This window comes from Engystomops pustulosus, chromosome 2, assembly GCF_040894005.1.
Source record: "Engystomops pustulosus chromosome 2, aEngPut4.maternal, whole genome shotgun sequence".
In the NCBI taxonomy this organism is placed as follows: domain Eukaryota; kingdom Metazoa; phylum Chordata; class Amphibia; order Anura; family Leptodactylidae; genus Engystomops; species Engystomops pustulosus.
Window position 1 is genome coordinate 52,540,260 of NC_092412.1, and position 23,511 is coordinate 52,563,770.

Below are 23,511 nucleotides of genomic sequence, written 5' to 3' on the forward strand. Positions count from 1 at the left end.
TGCCCTTCCACTCCATTGAATAGCATGGAGGCAGTCAGAGATTGCTGAACTAATACACTTCAGCTGTCTCCTGGCAGGCTAATGGAGTATGACCAACTCTATTCAGCCAAACTAGGTAATACTATCTATTGCTAGCACTCTAATCCCTTATGCCATGCTACCATTTAATGGTTATGTATCATATTGCAGCTGAATTGCCATCTGTCTGTGAATGTAGGGGTTAATGTTCACACTGTTTACAATAAAATGTTATTCTTCCCTGCAGCAAGGTCAGAATTTGGTTGGAAGCCTGGAATTCCCCCAGAGTGAAAGCTTCTAGATATTACCTCTGGCTGGTTATTAGCATTGCTAAAAAAGTAATGTTACAATTTATCTTTAAGCTACCTCAATATGTTATCAAATCTATTATTATTTATGTAGTGGTATAATGCTGTGGGAAGGTAATGAAAACCACAAGCCCACTGCACCAATAGAGGCCTGTATACAGTGTTTTGCTGGACACCTTCCTGCGTGAACCAAAAATGTTATCAGATTGTCGGCCATGCACCCGGACATGTACTGAAAGTTTGAATCCACTCATTTCTAAAAATAAGACTTATATTAACAAATTAGAATCTTCTTCACATTAGATGATCTAATGTCTCCTGCGTTCCTTACTATTTAACTTAATATATATCTTTATACCTTGTGCTGGAGCCGCCCCTTGCAAGAAGCTCATATATTCCAGTCCAAGTAGCAGAAGCCTCTGTAATATAGAGCAGACATATAAAGTAGGTTGTTCAGTATGAAATTATATGGTAATATTAATATCATGCACATGCTGCATTGTTGGTGGCTAATGGTGTCTACTGGAAAGTAAGAGTAGAGGTAGGCACATGATCTGGGAGTACAGGGAATTAGAAGGACTCTGGAAGGAGGTGCTAGAACTCCTGGGTAAGGTGTATTCAGTTGTTATACCAGCAACTCCCCTCACTTGTTTATTAGGAATCCTTGATATAAGTAATGTCTTGTCCTCCAATGTTATAGGGATCCAACGGGCTCTATACCAGGTTAGGAAGCTAATTGCTGCTCATTGGATAAAGCCAAGACCTCCGGCACTAAGGGAATCTATAGATAGGGTCAACAACGTTATCAGGCTGGAATATGGAACATATTTGAAGAGAAATTCTATAGCCAAATTTGAAAAAATATGGGGGAAATGGATGGATGTACCAGGACTGCCATCACGATCCTTGCTCCAACTCAGAGCGAGTCTGCAATACCAACTGTCTTTAGCCACATAAGTGGGAACTTGGAACGAAGTGCCTCTGGGCATATTAGCCCAGTCCTCGGGAGCTGACTCTGGGGTGGGAGGGGGCAGGGGGTTCTTGGTCATTGTGATTCCTTGTAAAACATAGATCCAAATACTGTCAGATTTTTCTTACCGTTGTGTGCATCATGGTGTGTGTTCAGTAACAGTAGGCAGGAGAATATTAATCACGGTAATATTTGGTCTTGGTTCAGCGATATTATTGGTAATGTTTGTCTTTATACAGAGGTTTTTATTTAAAAACAACAAGTGTTCAGCATCTGTTTGTCAATATGTACTGGTAATGGGATGGTGGTAGCACTTAGAGGTGGACTGTAATGATCAGCAGGTAGTGGACTATTGTGCTATCCAACCAGTTTGACTTTGGGCCACATACTAGCGGCAGTGGGCCAGATTTACTATTCTGGCCGCAGAAGCTTTCTGGCCTACTTTGCAATAAGAAAGAACATCTTCAGAGCTTGCACATGTATTTAACAAGTGTCTGCGCCAGTTTTGCTGCACTGTGTCCAACAAGACAGAAAAATGTGCACTTAAAAAAAGATGGTCCTCACTTCCTGAGCAGTGCAGGGAGCACCAGATTAATAAAAACCGTGCTCCAGTATTTAATAATCTGTGGCACCCTGCACATTCACTTATGATCAATCTTGGCCATTATCCCTGGATTTCTGGACTTTACTTCTGAGAGATTGTATGGCAGGTACTCCCTTATGGTGGTCCTGGTGTCGAAAGCAGCTGGCCCAGTGGCCACAGAGACACCAGTGCAGGACAGCCAAGGAACAGGCAGACAAATAGTCAGTAGTGAAAAGTCTGTAGTCACAGCAGGTGGCAAAGCAGCAGAATCAGGTACCTGGCAGACGTTCAAAGTAGGCAGCACAGGTTCACAAGCTCGGGGCATACAGATCACAAGAAATCACAAGAGGAGAACCTGAGTAAAACACTGGAAATCCAAAGCTCAGATACATAGCACACCTTTATTAGGAACACACAAGAACCATAAATGGGGGGAGATTTATCAAAACGGTCTGAGATAAAACTGTTCTAGTTAATCAGAGCTCAAATTTAATTTTATAAACAGCTGTGGGAAAATGAAAGCTGATCCCTGATTGGTTGCAGGCAACTAGAGCATTTCTGTGTTCAGAAACTTGATATAAATGCCCTTTATACCAGAAGCGTGGCCAAGGGTATAAATCTAAGGCCACATGCACACTGACGTATGCCCTGACGGCTACGGCCCAGAGGGAATACGTCCGCCGCGATGAGGAGGAGGAAGGGTGACTCCTCCCCTCTCCATTGAAATGCATGGTGTACAGGCCGTGACATGGGGAAAGATAGAACGAGTCCCATCTTTTTCCTGTGTACGTCTCGCTCCATGCGGCGAGACGTACATACATGCCCCTACAGTCGTGTGAATGCGGCCTAAGGGAGTGACATGCGCACTCCTTAGAACCCAGCAGCATGACGGTGGCCTTTCTTGCCAAGGGTCTCATGTACCCCAACATCACATCATGCAAAAAATAAATTGTTATATTATTTACTGGTGGGTGAACCAGATTTTTGCTTTGGAGCCCCAAGAATTCTTTGTACTCCCCTGGTAGAATGATTGACCTCCAGTTACTTAAGAAAGAAAATATCACCTGATCATGGATGTGTGTTAACATTCCCCAGAGATTAAAATGTATTAACTATGTGAACTTTTACAAACATAGAGCATGAGAAATATGATCCTCTGTACTATGGAAATTATTTTCTAGAATGCAGTTGTACTTTGATCCTTGTAATACCTCTGCTGCCTTCTCGCATGTCTGCAGATTTCATCGTCTATTCCAAAAGCAGGTAAAATGTACCCACGCTGGATCTATACCGGCTTATTGTCATGGATGCATGTCATTCCTAGGTAGCGCTATCAAGAAGCTCGGCTGTAAGGGGTTGTCCATGTGACATCTGAAAAAAGGAGTGAAGAAGGGCAGAGATTGCTTGGAGACCAATGAAAGACGGCTGAAACAGGAACTGAGCTGAGATCAAAATTATCTTGAGCATTTCACGTCCTTGCTGTGAACGGTCACTGGTCACGGTGGACTGGGGCACCCCTAAAATTCTGCAGTACTTCCTTATTAGTTTCTACAATCATTGATAATCATGTTTATTATGTTTTGTGAGTTTCCACCTAAGCCTAATTTTGACTGGTTAATGTCATTAATATTATTGAAAATATAACATAGTATCAGTACTACAGTAATAGTATATTATAAGTATACAATACTATAGTGTAATACAATACTTATTTAGCTGGATCTTATGCTCCATATTTTTTGTAAAAAACTGTGTTGAACTTAAAATCAATCCATAGAAATATTCACCTTCATCTTTACGAGCTTGTTTGTTGTCCCACCACGGTCAGAATATATTTGTATGTGAGCGGCCATTTAGGGCATCTGTGTAATGGATATTAAGGATCAAAACAAAATGTGATTGTATGATTCTGTTTGATGGATTGGTGTCACACAGGAATACAGTTAAAGGGGCTCTGTAGCCACATTTCACAGCATTAAACTATTGCATCTTCAGGTAGGGTATGAAATATCATTCCTGTCCTAAAGGGGTTCCCTACATGTGGAATTTTAAGGGCAGAGTATGTATTGCTCTTAATACCCCTTGGTACCTCCTTTTAGAGGCTTGGTAGTTTAATTGGGTGACACATAGGGGGACAAGTTAGACAGCTATCCCTGTAAACCCACCCATAAGTATATGTATATATATATATATATATATGCTTAGTTCTAAAGAGCATGCATGCAGCGGAAGGCAAAAGTAAACTAATGCTCAATATATTTGACATTCAAAATGCTCCGTTCTTCCATTGCCCAATATCATCTGTCGTGGGGGAGTTAACTCACCCTAATAAACATGAGGGGGGAATTCTGCGCTATCGGAAATAATGGCAAATGCTTGCTTATTGCTAGCACTTGTGATTATTTTCCCCTTTACCACGTAAATTAACCCACATAATTCTGATAATTTAAAGATCAATGCTAAAACCTGTATATTTCCTACAGATTCAGCCCTCGTAAATGCATCTTTCCAGAAGTCTATCTAGACTTGTATCCATTACAAGACATCAGAGACGGCAGAATCTGCTAATAAAAGGTATCTATTAAATAAAAATGTAATAAATAAAAAGTCCTCCTGTATTTTCCAAGTATGGGGAAAGGAATCTACAATCCACAGACTGCAGCAAACACCCAGGTCTTTGTGAAATTCTGCTCAATAGAAGTCTGGGCAGAATCTGTCCCTTACATGTGACGTGATCAGAAGTCCTGGGGACCATATTGCCTGCACAGACAAAGGGGCACAGACAAGGTAACACACTGCTACACTTCTCTATGAAAATCCATCTTACTACCACTCACACTGAGGTTTTAGTAAAGTAGTTGTACCAAATAGTTCTAATAACAAATACCTAACTTCTTTAATGTACAAGAATCCATCAATACAAGAGGGGAGATTAACCCTCAACCCTCTGCTTCCTAGCGTAGCTTGTTAACGGAGGCAACAAAATGTACGTGGCCAGAATTTGTTGCATCTTTTATGTAGTTAATTAACAAAGCTCTTACATAATATGTAAAACCAAATATATTTAGTTGTTTACACATTTTATATCTGTGGCCTGAATGCAAAGAAACCTTCATAAGGTCTGGAGAACCTCTCGCATCCAGTTTTAACAAACCCAAAACCCTCTCAGCCTGGACTGGAAGAGTACAAAGAGATATTCAAATGTTTCTATGTTATGTTATGATTTTCTTGATATCTGGTCCGATTCTATTTCTGATCACACTTGTGTTGACTGTAAAATAACAGGTCGACTCTAATATCTATGGGCATGTTTTCCAGGTTTCCCATTGCGTCTTGAGATGGCAAGAGAAAGTTCTTCTGTCCAAAAAGATGACACAGCAGATGAATTCTTAAAAGAGGCTTTCAAGATAGTAATGGAGGAGGCTGTGCAGAAGGGCACAGACAGGAATCGTAAGGTAAGAACTACTTTATACTACATGTTATAGAGATGACGCAGTGTGTTACTATTTATGGGCTGGACAAATTAGGGGAATTAGATATAGATGACCCATGCTTAGGATGGGTGCTCAATATCAGATCAGTGAGGATCTGACACCTAGGGGCACAATTACTTATCCGGTCGGCCGCGATTCACAAAGATTGTGCGCCGGATATCCTTCATCTGTCACTTCCCGCTCAGGTCCGCCGGAGTTCACCTTCTTCCTGGTGCATGTAAGTGCATTGTCTTGCGACACAATTTTAAAGTTGTCTTGCGACACAATCGCCTGCTAAATGCATGTCCCAGCGTCGTGATCACCAAAACCGTCGGAAAACCAATGCGATCCGCGGTCCCTTAGTAAATAAGCCCTCCAGTCCCTAAAACAATCAGGTGTTGTGAGGTTTCTAAGGTGCTGGAACTATACAGTGAATGGTACACAGTAGGCTGGGTCCACCATGAAGTTGCCATTTTACATTACAACAGCCCATTTCCTATTCACTAAACTACTATAAAGCTGATAAACTAGTCTAAAAACATTCAAAACTAAACTTTAAGATGGAAAATATAAAATATAAGACAATGTTTATCTATAGATTAAACGGGTTTGTAAATAAGAGCAATTAGTTTAGTTTTTTAGTTTCTATTTTCCAACCATGATCTCTGATTTTGTTGTTTTTGGTCAATGTTCTTCTCTATTTTTAGGTCTGTGAATGGATGGAACCAGAAGAGCTAAAAAAATCTCTTGATTTAGATCTACGTAGTGAAGGAGAGTCTCAAGATGTTCTGTTGGGTTACTGCAAAGACATCATCAGGATGAGCGTCCATACAGGTTCTTCTGATGACCCCCTTGTATGTGGTGGTGTTGTTTCATTGATGATAATAATTTATTAGGTTTATTATAATGTTTAGGGCACCCACGGTTCTTCAATCAACTCTTCTCGGGATTGGATCGCCATGCTCTGACAGGGAGGATCATAACCGAGGCATTGAACACCAGCCAGTAAGATTCTTGATTTTATTTAAAATTAGATGTCAATGATTAGTCAATGAGGAAGAAATGAAAAACCCCAAAACTATTATTTTCTACAATTAGAAAATTCTACTCTTTTCTATATGTAATCCAGGTGAATGCATAGTAGTCATGAAAGGCATCTTATTGATACACTAAAGCTCCTGTTCAGATACTTACTGAGGTCACCCCTGGTATCTCCTTCCTGGTCACTATTGACATGTAGGAAATGAGACTCATCCACCTGCTGAAGTGTTGGCAGTAATTGGCTGAGGGACATTTCTTGAATGGACAAGAAGTAGCCCAGCCGGGGCAGGGTCATCATGGAAGCCCTAGGGGATAGGGGAGGTACATTTTTCAGATTGGCTATGTGTAAAACTGTTAAGCCCTTTACATATGACTTATATTTGGTAACATGTAATAATTAGATCCATATTTACCTAACCTGGATAAAAAAGCATCTTCATGAAATAAACAGTGCCTATTTACGTAAATGATGCCTTAATATATGTTAAGATGAAGCTAAATGTCGTGACAAGTGCACCATAATGCTTTGTTCAATTTTGGCTTAAAAGAAATCTACCATTGTCAACCAAACATACCTTGAGAATGCTGTAGCTACACTGATGCAGAAACACATCTTGTTTAATCCCTGATCCAAGTGATTTTTCTGAAAAAACAATTATACAAAACTTCAGGACCGTGGGAAAGCTGGGTTTAATGCAGCCTGCCGTTCATAAACACATTACACGGATCTGTCTGAACTGTCCAGACAGGGCTAATCAACCTGAGCTGGATGGCTCACATACAACAGCTTGGGGATGGTGTAGCGATTGATTACTTCTGCCTGTCAGGGACAACACAGTGATTACATCATTCTCTGGAGCAGTGCATACTTAATGTGAGAGGAGAAGCACCAGGGCAGCCACAGGAGCGACTTTTGTTATGTGCTGTGGAAAGTTGATTAAGGCGGTTGTACAGGGGAGTATTTTTTTTCCAATAAACTCACTCCATGGGGGAGATTTATGAGTTTTCTTGCATAGAAGCACTGAGGTTTAAGTCTCATGATGTATCCGCCGTGGTGGCAGGGCTTTATGAGTCTAACTATGTTACATACAAAATGTTGTGTGAAGGAGCCAAGTAGATTTTAAGTTGTGTCTATTTCTAACATTTGAAACTATGTATCATTCCTGCAGATACACCTATGAGGTTGCTCCGGTTTTTGTCCTGATGGAAGAAGAAGTACTCAAAACAATGCGGAGCTTTGTAGGATGGAAAACTGGAGATGGGTTATTTTGCCCAGGTATTGTGATATCAGTACATTGCAGTCATACATTGCAGTGCTGTATGAGCACATCGCTCATCTAGAGTCTTCTTTTTGCAGGCGGATCCATTTCTAACATGTATGCCATGAATGTTGCTAGATTTAAGCGTTTCCCAAATTGCAAAGAAAAGGGTTTACATGCACTTCCCCGACTGGTGCTATTTGCATCACAAGAGGTAAGAAGGGGACACTTTTTAATATAAATACATTTTCATTCAGAATACTTTTTTTGAAACTTTTGGAACCTTTGACAAGGGCGCAGGAGGTGGCACTTAGAGCCCTCTCTTTGGGCACCCAGGTCATCCTAGAGTTTGAAAGACAGTTTGAGTGACTCTATGCAACTTCCTGCAGTCCTGGGTATACAGAATGTGCAGTGTTCAGCGCTATTTTACATCAACTTTTCCTGGGTTTCCTGGGACTGCAGCAAGGAGAGGTGTACAGGAATGGATTATCATTGGAGCTCCTGTCCCACCATTTTTGCGGTTTAAGGGGACCCCGGAGGGGAGCTACAATTATAATCCAAAATTCCTTTTCCATCAAGACACCAATACGATTAAAATCTGAATAAATTGCTGTGTTGGCATATTGTGATAAATAAGTTTTGGCCTGTAGTTTGAGTACTCATACTCTAAAGTGTTAACCATCCCCGGTCTATTGCATTCTGAATGCCCGGTGCATTCTTCCTCTCCTCCACACCAACCCTTCCTCCCTCCCTTGCCTGCTCAATGTACATGACTGGAAGAGGGGAGAGGCAGAAAGAGCTGGATAAGCGTGGATGAAAGGAGACTGAGACACAGACACACACAGGCTGCAGCTGACCCTTTCCCATCCCCCTACACCTGGGACTCACCACATGCTGCTGGCAGGGAGCCAGGTAATAGGAAATAAAATTTTACAAAGTAATGGAAGGTTTCATAATGCCGACAAAGGCAACCGGCTGAAAATAGTATTCCTTGTGATAGGTTTACTTTAAGTGAAAGGCTAGTATTAAGGCCCCTACGTCTTTTCATCCTGCAGTATATTGCATCTCTCCCCACAGCCCCGGAGGGAGGACCCAGTGACATCACTGGGGGAACGTCCCGTTTCTTGGTAGCAGCCAATTGCTGGCTGCTGTCAATGTACACTCCTCCCCACGCATTCCCACAGGTGACATATCCCACTGTATAGGCGTATGTTGTAAGGACAGGTTGAAATCCTCCTGATGTGTCCTTACAACGTATGACACAAAACGCGATGTAAACGCAGGCAAACAGTAATTCACAAACAATCTCTTAAATGTATGACCCAGCTGTCGGTCAGAAGCTAAAATAAGGGACAGAGTATTTCTAGATTAATCTTATCACGTTCATTATAACCTACAGTTCTTCTGCTCTTCCTTAGTCCATATCTTGTCTATATGTTGTTTTTCCCTTTAAAGATTCTGTATTTTCTCCTTTAACTCCATTTGCTAAGCGATTTGTATGTACATTGTAAACAGCAATTAGAGATGGAGGGTCTCACGTCAGTCCTCCCACTATATGGCGGATAATCTTGGCTTGGCCTCTGTTGTTTTCAGCATAGCTGACATGGACATGATTGTATTGCTTTCCTTGTTTTTATAACATGTCTTTAATAACAAGTTCTACGCCTCCCTAATTTGCTTTGAGGAATGAGTTGTCCATTTAGCCAACTTCTGTAGTTTGATTGAGCACATTCTGGAATCTGCTGATATGTGTTGGGATACAGAACTTCATGTTCTGTTTACTAAATGCTATTAATATTCAGGTTTCAGTCCTGATTGCAATTTGAAGATAAAAAAAAATATTAATATTTTCTGGCTGCAAGATTGCAAGATGAACACATGTCATCTGTTGCTTCTTATGCAAAATGGAACTTGAGCGCCACCTAGAGAACTGTTTATTAGTTGATGGATTTAATTCTGCACTCTCTAGTCTGATGGTTGTCAACATCCTTCATTAAGGTGGACCTCAATGTGAACTGCCTCCAGACCTATCCTTAGTAAAGATGATAACATAGTTACCCCCTCTCTTATATAGTGGATGGACTACCATAGAGGGAACAAAGCTGATTGGCTGCAGAGAGTGTGCCCCGGACATGCTCCCCTTAGGCTATGTTCACACTTATTTTTAAACCTCTGTTGCTTACCTCACTTAAAAAAGTAGAGAACAAAGGTTTAAAGTATTAAAAATCCCATTGACATCAATATAAATTTTATCTCAGCCGTTATGTTCGGTTTTTGCAGGTATCTGTTATCTATATAGTCATGCTTTGTTCAGCGCTGCGTAATCTGTGTGCGCTATATAAATAAAGAATTATTATTAGTGTGAACTAAACTGTCCCTTCTGTACCCACTTTAAGGGCCCCAAGATGTATAATGCCCACTCAATGGACCCATCGGGCACATTTACTAAGGGTCCATCAGCCGCATTTCTGTCGGGTTTCCCGAATATTTCAGATTTTCCCTGAATTGCCCCGGGTTTTTGGCGCACGCAACGGATTGTGTTGCATCGGCGCCAAATTTCATGCAACACAAATCGGGGCCGTGACCATCGGACAATCCGACTGATTCGGGCAAACCGCGGAATTTAACTTTCAAAAAATTGTTCTCACGTGCAACGGGAAGAACATGGTGAACTCCGGTGGACCCGAGCAGGGAAGCGTCACATGCAGCTCCGAATCCTCATTGGACATTCCAGATCGGCGGCTTCCACGGGACGGGTAAGTAAATGTGCCCCATCATGTTTTATGCCCCACCCTGCGGCCACTAGTGTGCCTGCATTAACATTGTATTCAATTCCATCCAGAGTTCCATCCTGTCAGGGAAATATCCCTTTATCTCGATGTGATGTGTGGTTCCAAATCATTGTATAGTACGAGCTGCTCAGTGAATCACTCAGACCTTCACAAGTGTTTGAGAGAATTCCAATTTATTTAGGTTGCAGACAGTTTTTATAGGTTCTTGAGACAAAGGAGCCTACTGAGCATGCTCACATTCCAATAGCCTCTGAAAGATGATCAGTGTCCTTGGGGGGATGGTGCTATTCATAGGGATCTTTGTATAGTAAAACATATGGTACACAAAAGAAAATGGATTCCATTCCCTCACAATCCCCCCCCCCCCCCTTGCCACAGTGGGTCAGACCCCAAATAAGGGACTGTTCCACTGGATCCAGTACAGTTGGGAGGTATGTACGAGTCACCACCTACTGCTAAAAGAGGAGTGGTGATTGCAATCCACAAAGAAAAGTGACTGCCATAGGCTGAAAAGTGACTGCCATTTTTCTGGGAGTTGGGAAGTCCATGTCCACAAAGGATTTTGTTAAAATTGTTAGTATCTTCCCACAAAGATCTGACATATGTGATGTTTTTAAGGCAACATTGTATTGCTAGATCAGCCAAAACACTAACACTGAAAATTTTTGACCATGAGGTCATAAAAGACATTTTAACTTTTACAAGTTTTCCCCTATAACTATGGCTCTTAGGCCGCGGTCACACGATCCGCTAGACGTCCGTTCATAACGCGACGCTAGCGCACAGGGGGAGGTCCTCAGCCCGAACGCACATGCGTTTCCAGAGAAACACATGCGATCGGCTTATCAATCGCATGCGTTTCCCTGTTAACGCATGTGCGGTCGGGCCGAGGACCTCCCCCTGTGCGCTAGCGTCGCGTTATGAACGGACGTCTAGCGGATCGTGTGACCGCGGCCTAAGAGCCTCAGTTACAGGGGGAACAACCACCTGTGACTGGGGATTGTGACCAGAGCGGTACTGGGTCTAATTAGACCCAACAGCTCCGTTTAACCCCTTTAGACCCGGCAGTCATGTGACTGCCGAGTCTATGGAGCAGGGGGCCGAGGGAGAAGCAGTAACAAACTGAATCCCCCTTCTCCTGAGTGTCTCCGGATGCCTCTGACACCTGGAGAACGGGTCCCGCTCCCGCGGCTAGCGCTGCAGACTCGGGACCTGCGCCTGCTGATGTCTAAGGTCAGCGGGCGCTCCGAATAGAGTTAAAGGGTAAGGTTAACGGGGAAGGGGCGAGCATCTAAAACAAATATGCAAATGAACCAGAATTTTAAAAATGCAAAGTTAGACTACATGAACTTAAAGGGGTTAAAGAGTTATACAGCGCTGGGACTGGGGTCGGGGGAGCGTTCCGCCAGCAAAAGACACAACTGATATATCTGCTGTCTGCATAACTTTGCACTGTCTTACTTTGAGAGACACTGCTCGTTCTAACACCTTCACATTATAACCAACCACTTGTCACAGTAGCTTCTCTGTGAGACTGGACCAGACAGGACACCTATGACCCTTCACATCACGTCAGTGGATGTTATATTATGCTTTACTGTCTTATACACTGCATTATATTACAATACATTTCAATCATTTCTACTGCCATTATTGTGTATCACTTATTTGTAGAGTCACTATTCAGTCAAGAAGGGGGCAGCATTTCTTGGCATTGGAATGGATAATGTAATCCTAGTGGAGACCAATGACAGGTATGTATAGAAATCCAGCATCAGAGCTACATCATTTACATAAATGCTTCTATTTAGGGTTTTAGCATGTTCTACATTTTCCTCTTTTTTGCGGAAAGTTGTCAGTAGTAAGTATTTATAGTTATGTGATAGGTCTTTTATAATCACATCTACACTTCACCACAGCAGATAAGTTTGAAACTTTAAGGTGGAGACATGATAACACCCTGGACGACTGGCAACAATTTCCACACCCAGATATTATACCATGTATGTTTAATGTATCTTTTTTCATCTTAGAGGGAAAATGATGCCAAAAGATTTGGAGCACAAAATACAGAAAGTAAAATCAGAGGTAAAATCAAGAGACATATGCAATAACAAAAACAATAACAAATGCAGTCTTCAGAGAGGACTTGTCACAACTTGACATGAATCTTTTATTCTTAAAGGCTGTCAGGCTGGCATCACCTGACGGTCTCATGGCTCCACCAAAATGGATCCACTAAATTATGAGCCCCACCACTCAGTATGCTGCCCTTATCACACCTGTTCTTCGCAGACAGCCGGTGACGTCAGCCGACTGTCTACAAAGTCTCGTGCATGCGCAATAACAATGTGTTTGCGCATGCACAAGGTGTGCAGACAGCCGGCTGATGTCACTGGCTGTCTTCTAAGAGCAGACAGGACAGAGCAGCATATTGAGTGGCAGAGGGGGAACATAATTAAGTCGATGGTAGCTCATTTACATATTTTTATAAAGCTCTTTTTTCATGCATTTGGAAGTAACAGAAAACACTGCCAGCAAACCCTATATTTAAAGAGCATGCTTGTGAGGACAGTGTATCATCAGTAATCTGGGGGTAATGTACTTTAATGTTATGCAGTGAACAGTATCTCAAAAAGCCTTCTCAGGTCCTTCCACTTCAGACAGATAAGGAAGCTGATGATTAACTCTTTCCATACTTAGAGAATATTTTCCTCGATGTTTCAGCTTTCCGGTGACTGTAAAGAGTCAAAGCGCACCTGTCACAAGGAATGCCATATTAAGCTGGTGACAGGTTCCAATTGCTAATGCTATGGTAATTTTAAAAATGCCTTTGTCAGAATTCTGAATGTAATAACATTACTTGGCTGCCTGTCAGCAGCATGTGGTGAGTCCCTGGGGAAGGGGTAGCTGCCGCCTTCATGTGCCTTTTTTCCTCATGCATTTTTCCTCTTCTCATGATCATAACTTCCCCTATCTGCTAGTGATGTGTCGTTTGCAAACGAGCCGGCTCTAAGAGCCAGATCTTGTTCGTGAACGACGTGACTCACCTCAGTGAACCGATGGCTCACATAACCCCGCCACTAACCGGCTCTCCGCAACCCCTTTAACCCTACACAGTTGGGTTAAAAGTGGAGTGGCGTGGGGTGATTGACTGGCCTGCGGCTCCCTATTATATATTTAATAAGGAGCTATGCAGGAGCCAGAAGAGCTGTCTCTTCTTAGTGAGCAGAGCCAAATGAGACAGCTCACTAAGAAGACCCGGAATTCCCATTACTACTGCCTGCTCAATGCACATGACAGGAAGTGGGGAGGGGTGAGGGAGCTGCATGAGTTTAGAGGAGAGGAGACTTGACACAGGCACACACAGGCTGCAGTTGCTACTCCCTGGGGACTCACCACACGCTGCTGGAAGGGAGCCAGATAATGGGAGTTTGAGCTTATATAAATTACTGAACTTATTAAAATGCTGACATGTTTTTAATTAATTTTTTTAATTAGCTTAGCATAGGCCAGTGATGGTGAACCTTTTAGAGATCGAGTGCCCAAAATGAGACCCAAAACACACTAGCTTTTCCCAAAGTGCCAACATGGCAATTTAGGCAGTGACAAACTTATTGGTACCAGAATCGTTGAGCTCCAATTCGACTCTGTCCACACCTTCTCACTCTTCGGACAGGACCATGTAGCACAGGATGGGTCACTTTAAATTGGAGGGCACTATTATTGGACTGCAGGAAGGTGCCATGTCAGGCAAACTGTGCCTGGGAGACAGCCCGTGTGCCCACAGAGAGGTCTCTGAGTGCCATCTTTGGCACCAGTGCCATAGGTTCGCCACCACTGGCATAGGCTATTGGAACCTGTCACAAGCTAAAAATGACAATCCCGGTGACAGGTTCCTTATAAGTCATTATCAGACTTTATCACACACACACTTTATCAGGCTCCTTTATCCCTTAGCTGTCAGTATACACAGGACAGAAAGATGATTTACACAGACTGCTTAATAAGGAAGAACGGCATAGAATATTCTATATTATGACATTTCTATAATTGTATGGAGATTACAAACTTTAACTGGAGATGTGTCAATTAGTTTAAGAAAAAAGTACACAAATCAAAATATGTTAACTTTATTAATAGCACGTTGTAATACTAAGATTGTGGATACAGGCTGTCAGAGTTAAATCCCATTTTCTCCCTGTAGGGCTCTGTGCCTTTCTTGGTAAGCACAACATGTGGGACGACTGTATATGGGGCGTTTGATCCCCTTGAAGAGATAGCTGAAGTGTGTGAGCGACATGGTCTGTGGCTCCATGTTGATGTAAGTCTGATCTTTATTGGGAGGTATAGCATGGCTACCGCAGTAGTCCAGGCTGTGTGCGAATACCTTAAATAATAAATCATATTGTCACATGATTTGTAAGAAGTTTGTATAAAGATGAGCTTGTACACTTAACCTTAACACTTGGCTTGAGAAAGGATTCTAAATAGGATCTGACATGTAGCACTTGGGTGAATAAAGTTCCCACATTCTTTTTTACATTGGTGTGGTGCTTGTTTTTTTTTTGGTAACTAGACATGAGATATAGATACAGTAGAAAAAATAGACGGTCGATTGATAGATGGATAGATAGATAGATAGGTAGATAGAAGATATATTAATAAAAAAAATAGACAAAAAGCTAGATAGATAAATGGTCAGATAGACAGATATATAGATAAAAATCATTATAGGAGAGATAACTAGACAGATAGATATATAGACAGGAGATAGATGATAAGCATCTTCACCCGGAGCAGGGATATTAAAAGAATAATACAGCCTCTGCCCACAAAAGTCCATATGCAGTGGGCCCTTTTAGGACAGGGGGCCCTGGGCAAATGCCCAGTTTGCTACCCCCTAATGCCGGTCCTGGGGAGCCCACAGTAACCACACAGGCTCTGCTTGTGTACAGTCACATCATGGTGGGGTAAGGGGTTAAGTATTTGGTTGAACACATCCCCATGTTGTGTATGTTTGTTAATAGGGGTTCACAGTAGATTGAAATACTGTAAATTAGATTATTTTAAAAATCTATTTCAAAGTTCTCAGTCCATTACATAAAAATGAGCATATTTAGGTGTTCAGATGCAGAAAAGTGTCTGCATTATACATTTCACTGAGTGATCCAAGCTTAGGTATTCCCCACCATTTAGATCAGTAAACTTACTGTGGTTGTAAAAGTAACATATGTTAAAGAGGTTTTCAACTAATGAATCACCGGCCTCATTAGTAGTACTATTTTTTAAAATCTGGGTAAACCTACTGAATGGGTATTACTAATTTTAAAAGAATTTTGGAAGTAGTTGTAGAAGTTTTATATGTAACTAATTTATATTCCTTTTTGCCATAGGCTGCATGGGGAGGCAGTGCCTTGTTATCCAGAAGGCACCAACACCTACTGAAAGGAATAGACAGGTCGGTGCTATAGCTGCAAAATGAATATGGTGGCTACAATGGTGGAAAACAGAGGGTTGTGTTGAAAGAGCAGTAAATGGCCTATACCTCCTCAATATACACTAGTAATTTTAGGAATAAAAAAATTCATTAGCAATCTAAAGGTGGTTCTAAAAAATAATACCGTTTAACAAGTGACACTCCACCTGCAGCTTCTAAAATTTACACATCTGTGGCAGAATATGACTCTTTTCTGTTCAATTGGAGGAGGCTTTTTTTAAATAGTTAAACGAATGAGATTTCAGCGAAAAGAGGTAATTCTAGAAAGGAGATTTTATACCCTACCTGAGGGTGGTGGTAGTTTAATGAAGTAAAATCAGGTGACAGGTTCCCATAAACAGTTTGGCTCGAAATGTTTCCTTTTTAAGATGATTAGAATAAAAAGCAAGGTCTGAGTCCCTACCTTACTAAGGTGGTAAATAAAATCACATTATATTGGCATGTAATCCACCCCTAAATAGACCTAATCTCAACAATCTTACAAATGCAGCCCTATGTATGTATTTTTATTAATGTGTGGTGCAAGGTCTTTATTTTGGTGCCCAATTTTAGAGGTGATTTGCACTATGATATGTTATATTGTGGCGCCGGGTCTTGGTGCACCGTAAGAATGAATGAGCGTCAGAATTGACAAACCTTATTCGTGAAGGGGTTTAGAAGTTGGTAGACTTGCTTTTTGTTATACAACAAAAATTGTGCCAAAAAAGTGTTGGGAAACTAGAAGTTTAGGTTACATTCACGCGAACGTATGAGGGATGTATATATGGCCGACGTATATACGGCATATATACGTCTCCCATACACTTCAATGGCCTTGCGGCACCGTACCGTTCCGTAGCAAGATAGGACATGTCCTATTTTTCTACGGAATACGGTGCCGTGCGCTGTGTATTCCTATGGAGAGGGGTGGGGGTGAGCAGTGTGAATATAGCCTTAGAAAAAAAAAACTGGGATTGCCTAAATTGCCTTAATATCATTTCTAATGTTTCTAGTGATCTCACATTTAAAACGCTAAAGTTTATTTTCACATTTCTCTCTTTGGCCTTTGGTTCAGGGCAGATTCTGTGACATGGAATCCTCACAAGTTATTAGGTGCTGGTTTACAATGTTCTGCCTTTCTCCTGAAGGACACAACTGTGAGTATACTTATAATCTCAGCTAATATGCATTTTCCCTAAAACTAGGGTAAAACCGTCACTGTGCTACGTTATATGGAAAAATGAGCAAGGCCAGTTATGAAGAATGTCCACTGCTGTGTTTGCCGTGATATAAGATAAAGATACCATGTCTCTCTTTGCAGCAATTATTACAACGATGTCATGCTGCTAATGCCACCTACCTGTTCCAAACCGACAAATTTTACAACGTGAATTATGACACTGGTGATAAATCAATTCAATGTGGTCGCCGAGTGGACTGTCTGAAGCTCTGGATGATGTGGAAAGCACTTGGCTCCAAGGGACTGGAGAGAAGAGTGGACCGGGTGCTGGAGCACACAAGGTAAAAGACAATGGGCCTTATTTACTAAGGGTCCGCGGATCGCATTTCCGTCGGACTGTTCATGGTATTTGGGATTTGCGCCGCTGGTACAGTTATTTAGCAGGGGATTGTGTCCCACGCGATCGAATTTTGGCACAACGGCGCCGGCTTTCATGCAACAGAAATCGGGGGACAGGCCGTCGGACAATCCAACTGATTCAGACTGAGCGCGGAATTTAAGATTAAAATTGTGTCGCAACCAATGCACTCACATACACCGGGAAGAAGATGGTGAACTCTGGCGGACCTGAGCAGGGAAGCGACACATGCAGGATATCGGGTACACAATCTTAGTGAATTGCGGCACAGTGCATTGTCGTCGGACAATGCACTTTCGGGAACTCCTCTGGACGGGTAGGTAAATGTGCCCCATTGTCCTACCACCTTTTGGTTGTTCTTGCTCTCTAATACACGTGCATGCACATTGGATAAAATATCTAAGTAGATTACATAAAAGCTGCAGCATCCCCTGGTTTCCGGTCAAGCTGGGTTGGCAATTCTGATAATACTGTAGTAGGAGAATTCAGACAAATGACTATGTTCTTCCTATAGATGTTTCTTTATATCTACCACCATGACAGTGGTAAAAAATAGTTCTTCTTGCACCTCAGTGTACTTCACCTGGTGAAGGTATGTTCTGTACATTCCCAAATGCATTGTCCACTTATCTACCACCAATAAATGCTTATTGTGATACATCACCATACCAAGCCTGAGCAGTACGTCCTGAATTTTCCTATGATTCTCACAATCCCACTGGATAAGGTCAAATTCCCCCGAATGTATGGAGGACGTATATATTTCCACCAGCTGGCGGCATGTTTTGCGATGTGCATCTCTATGGAGAGGGGAGAGGTCACCCCTCCTCCTCTCCAGCACGCTGGACGTAATGGGCATAACGTTCGTAGGAATTTGGCCTAAAAGTTTGGAAAATGTGCTGATTTCGGTGGGACCAGATGTTATCACATGTGCATCTATTAAGATTCAATACATTTATATTGTTTAGCTATAGTTCCTGATTCTTGATTGAAGCATTACATTATATTCTTTCAGATATCTGGCAGAGCAGATGAGGAGGAGGGAAGGCTTTCACTTGATCATGGAGGTATGACTGATGAAGGGTGCATTTCGACAAAGGTCACATGTGTCATAATGTTCTGTATATTTTCAGCATTCAACATACAATCTTTATTTTTACACAGCCAGAGTTTGTGAACTTATGTTTTTGGTATGTGCCGCCAAGCCTTCGAAACCAAGAGACTTCCCCCGATTTCTGGACCAGGCTTGGAAAGGTATATTAAACATCCAATATTCAACCGATCAGTAATGTATTCACCACTTCTTACTAAATTACTGAACATATACTTAGCACAAAGTAGGGATAAGATGAAAGGGATTACGACTGCAGAACCAGACTACACATTGGTTGCAATCTGTTGTAAACTTTGGACATACAGGAGCTGTACACATAAATTGTAGGGAGTTTATAATCAGAAATTCAAAGTTATGGCCATCATTAGCAAAGTACATGGAGCCGGAAGTGGTTGGGTCAATGCGGTCTGTAGTGGGCAGAAGCTGTAAGTAGAGTCCTGACTCCTGTTCATGTCTGTGGTAGTTATAGCTTCCAACTCCTTTAAAAGAAATCTACCACTTAAAATAACCCCTACAAAGCACCACCTCCGATTATTAGGGATATTATCCTGCTTGTTTTGTATAAAAATACATTTGAAGGGCTCTGGCATCAGCACTGCGGAGCTTTGTAGAAGTGAATTCAAATGCTAAGTTTCCTTTAAAGGGGTATTATCCTCTGGGCATTTACATTTAATTTCATTCATTTGCCATATATAAACATTTCTTCAATTGGATGTTATTAAAAAAAATGTTCCTGTGTGAAGATAATTTCTCATAAATGTAGTAGTTTTGTCCCTTAGAAACGATATGGCTTCCTTGGATACGATCATCTCAGATTTTGGCAGCAGTGGTCACACATGCGCTATAGAGTCCTGCCTGATCTCCTGGCTTCAGTGATCACTACCACAGGACGGCTGTGGGTAATTTCATATACAATAACCTTTTGTTTCTTTAAGCAATCACTCCAGCAGAGGTGGCCGTATCCGAGGAAGCCATCTCGTTTCTAAGGGACAAAATCACTACATTTTTGAGAAATTATCTTCACTCAGGAACATTTTTTTTTAATAACATCTTATTGAAAAAATGTTTATATATGGCAGATTAATGAAACAGAATATGAATGCCCAGACGAGAATACCCCTTTAAGTTGGAAAATGATTGGAAATATAACGTGGCTGATGTTTATCCTGAGATGAATAAAGCTGTGGATGGTGATACTCTAAAATACAATTTAAAAAAAATCAGCACTGTGTTTAAATGACCCCTTCAAATATTTGCTGGGCACATCTGGACCTTGGAGAGCCGCGTCTCTCATGGTCTTCTGACGAAGGGGCAAGTGCTTAAACTTTAACCTTGACCTTTACAAATCATGCAAGTCAAAATCAAGTACATGTGCAATATATTTTCCTTTGAGTGGTCATTTTGCTGAATGAATGATGGAAGCCAATGACCCAGAAGTAACAATCTTCATGCTCTGGTCTCTTATGTACATGTGGGAGTTTTGGGTGGCCCATGGATGATTTTAAAAAAATCAAAGGCCCAGAGGAGGAGCGGAATGAAGATGCCATTTTAGATACAGCATTGAAGTTTATGAGAAATAATTTTAGCTATGATGTTTAAAGGGCACCTACCACCATGATTCTACCTATAAAAGGTAGAAGGGGTGGTAGGTGGATGAATGGGACGCGAGGATAGCCCTTTTTTGGGCTAATCCTCACGTCCCGGCTATCTTTTAGAAAACTTTAATCCTGGGATATTGTCAGGTTCGCTAGGGAGATTGCTGGAACTTCTGGTTCTTCTGGTGGTACCAGCAGCGTTCTCCGAACCCCGGCGCGTATCCGCACAAACTCCACCTCTCGTCCTGGGCAGCGGCTGCTAAGATCTTGCGCTGTCTAGGAGTGGCTGGGACTTTGAACCTCTGCTTGGTGCCTGGTTGTTCTGCACCATGAGGGGTTAATTCCCAGATGCTGTCCAGCTCCTATCAGGTTCTGGAGGTGGAGTTCTGGCTGCATAAATTGCAGCTTCACTAGTCACCTGTGCCAGTGTTTGAAAATCCCTTTCTCCACTCGCTGCTACTAGGTTGTATTGCTCAGTATCTGTATCTGTATTGTTGTTACCTCGGCTAGTTTTTGACATTGACTCTTTGCCTACTGATTTTGCTATTGACGTACCCTCTCGTTGTGACTCCGGCTTGTTTACAATTCTTTTGTGTTTTATGTTTGTCAGTCTGTTTGTGTTTCCCTTCCCTCACTTATCCAGCGTATCTCGAGTCTTCAAGTAGTCGCCCCACGGTTTAGCGTGGGGGGGCTATAGGTAGGGACAGAGGTTGGGGCAAGCTCAGGACACACTATCCCCTGTCTTTTGTGTACCAATCTTAACAGATATGTAAATTTTTTTAAGCGGCTACTGGGGTGTGGAGTAGCCGGACATGAGGCTACACGTCACGGCTAGCCTCTTTTCTCAGCCTACCATTTAATCTTCGGCGTGCAGCCCTTGTCCGAGTCCCCCAGCATCTGTGGCATTCTGCGCCAGGGACTCTGACAAGGGTGCGCAGCTACAAGGATCTGCGTGCCGAAGATTAAATGGTATACAAAGAAAAGAGGCTACTGGGGCGTGGAGTAGCCGCAATGTGTAGCCTCATGTTCGGCTACTCAACACCCCAGTAGCCGCTTAAAAAAAATTTACATATCCCAGGATTAAAGTTTTCTAAAAGATAGCCGGGACGTGAGGATTAGCCCAAAAAAGGGCTATCCTCACGTCCCATTCATCCACCTACCACCCGATCTACCTTTATAGTCTTTCATAATGAAAATGTTAGAACCCTCTGATTAAGATATTGGGGCACATTTACTTCCCCATCCTGTCGCGATCCCCGCTATGCGTTGTCCGACGAGGATTCGGATCTTCTGCTATTCACATAGCGCGTGCGCCCGGTTTTCTGCCTCTGTCGCTTCCCCTGCTGAGATCCGCCGGAGTTCACCTTCTTCTTCCTGGTGCATGTAAGTGCTGATCATGCGACACAATTTAATTTTCAAATTCTGCGGTTTGTCTGAATCAGTCGGGTTGTCCGACGTCCACGCTCCCCGATTTGTGTTGCGTGCAAGCCGGTGCCGATGTGCCACAATCTGGTCGGTGACACAAGAGCTTACAGTCTATAAGTATGAGAAAGTGACACAAGAGCTTACAGTCTATGAGGATGAGGAGCGGACACAAGAGCTTACAGTCTATAGGGATGAGAAAGTGACACAAGAGCTTACAGTCTATGAGGATGACACAAGAGCTTACAGTCTATGAGGATGAGGGTGACACAAGAGCTTACAGTCTATGAGAATGAAGGGGTGACACAAGAGCTACTGGTGTGGTGTCCAGGTATGCCTATAAATGTTTCCTCTTCCCCCATCTAGTTGCTGGTTATTACTAGTCTTCTGGCACTTTTTCTACCTTGGTTGCAATGTTTTTTGACTAATCTCTTGCTACTTGATTCTGTACATTGCTGCCATCATGGATTTGACCTGGTTTGTCTGACCTCGCTTGTTTGTCTATGTTTCGTTGTTTGTCGCTGTGTGCATTGGCATGTTTTCTGAGCACTTACTCAGAGTAGGGATTGTCTCCTAGTTGCCCTCTGTGACTAGCACAGCCTGGGTAATCATGCAGCGACAGGGTTTGTGAGCTTAGGGCTTGCACCCCCTTTCTCTGTTATGACAGCAAGTCTAGGTAAGATCTTGTTAGGCCAGACATAGAATAGGAATAGTTTGGGACAGGTTCCCATTAATACTCACTGCAGTTCATTGGTTGTGATGGAATTTAGGTTTGGTGGTCACACTAGTTGCTAGAAAATAAAACTGAAGTTAATGTTTATTACACCAAGATATTGCACCGGGTGTTGTCCTTGACCAGCACCGGAGATGTGGGTTCAAAAATAACCAAAAGCAGCAATGACGAAGATTTGTAGTCCAGGTATTCTTCTGCACTAAGAATACATACTGTATATATATATATTTTTAAAATAAGTGATACTTAGCACCCTCCATCTACATGGCCCCCAATTATTTTGTCTCCTGTCCCACCTAAGGTGAAAATCTTGTGAGCGCCGTGGCCAATCACAAGTCTTGGTTGTCACATGTAAATTGGCAACAGGAAGTCCAACAATGGAGCCAGGGGAAATGGATGAGTATTCCTTATTTTTTTATATTACAGCTGCCCCTGCAAGGGGTTCTCCAGTTAGGAGAGAAAACGCCTTTGACTTGTGCCTAGTGTGTTTATAAAAGGGAGAGCTACACTGGGAACAGAACAGGGGTTGTAGATGGCTGCATTCGCTGTTGAATTATTCTGCTCTTTATGAAAATGAAGAATAAATAATTGTAAAGTATAATAACTTTTTATCCAGGTTGCTCCCGTGATAAAGGAAAGGATGATGAAGAAAGGCTCAATGATGGTCGGATACCAACATCATGGGAACAGGGTCAACTTCTTTAGGCAAATTGTTGTAAATCCACAAGTGACCACAGAAGATCTGGACTTCTTCTTAGATGAAATTGAAAGGCTGGGAGAAGACCTATGAATTATCTCCTCAGATCATCCAGGAAGGACAAGGATGTCATAAATAGATACAGATATTTCTTCTCTGGAGAGATGCAGAATACAGTGGAAGGTGATCTAACCATGGCCCAAATGTGAGCTCCAGGATATTGTGTTCTCCTGGCGTTTTGAGGATATAAGCCATGTGCCCCTTGTCATGCTAAGGACATTGTCACAGTAATAATAAATGATATTGCACCGGTATGTGCCCGGGGAATATATGTATCACTAACAGGTATTAATAAAGTTTTTATTTTAAACAAAGGAAGAACTGTAAAGCAGCAGGGATTATTCTGTATCGGAAACTAATTTTACTTGG

General features: G+C 42.1%; 1 protein-coding gene across 2 annotated transcripts; it reads left to right on the forward strand.

Moving 5' to 3' along the window:
- The first annotated feature begins 3,007 nt into the window (after window positions 1-3,007).
- On the forward strand, window positions 3,008-23,421 carry CSAD (cysteine sulfinic acid decarboxylase). 2 transcript variants are annotated; one of them, XM_072133000.1, is made up of 16 exons: window positions 3,008-3,142; window positions 4,363-4,453; window positions 5,198-5,334; window positions 6,060-6,186; window positions 6,267-6,357; window positions 7,563-7,669; window positions 7,751-7,866; window positions 12,119-12,198; window positions 12,478-12,532; window positions 14,652-14,768; window positions 15,841-15,905; window positions 16,999-17,080; window positions 17,245-17,444; window positions 18,537-18,588; window positions 18,686-18,775; window positions 23,002-23,421. In XM_072133000.1, the coding sequence occupies exons 2-16, from the start codon at window positions 4,378-4,380 to the stop codon at window positions 23,173-23,175; spliced, it is 1,569 nt and encodes a 522-aa protein (XP_071989101.1). In that variant the 5' UTR covers window positions 3,008-3,142; window positions 4,363-4,377; the 3' UTR covers window positions 23,176-23,421. The 2 variants fall into 2 exon arrangements, with proteins under 2 accessions (XP_071989101.1, XP_071989102.1); XM_072133001.1 differs by lacking the exons at window positions 3,008-3,142; window positions 4,363-4,453; window positions 5,198-5,334; ... (2 more) ...; window positions 7,563-7,669; window positions 7,751-7,866 and adding an exon at window positions 11,501-11,707.
- The last annotated feature ends 90 nt before the right edge of the window (window positions 23,422-23,511 follow it).

Excerpts from the sequence above, each read along its gene's own strand:
- CSAD (XM_072133000.1), top strand. The coding sequence starts at position 4,378 with ATGCATCTTTCCAGAAGTCTATCTAGACTTGTATCCATTACAAGACAT. Across the intron at positions 6,187-6,266 it reads CAGGATGAGCGTCCATACAG|GGCACCCACGGTTCTTCAAT; the intron begins GTTCTTCTGATG and ends TATAATGTTTAG. Across the intron at positions 12,199-12,477 it reads CTAGTGGAGACCAATGACAG|AGGGAAAATGATGCCAAAAG; the intron begins GTATGTATAGAA and ends TTTTCATCTTAG.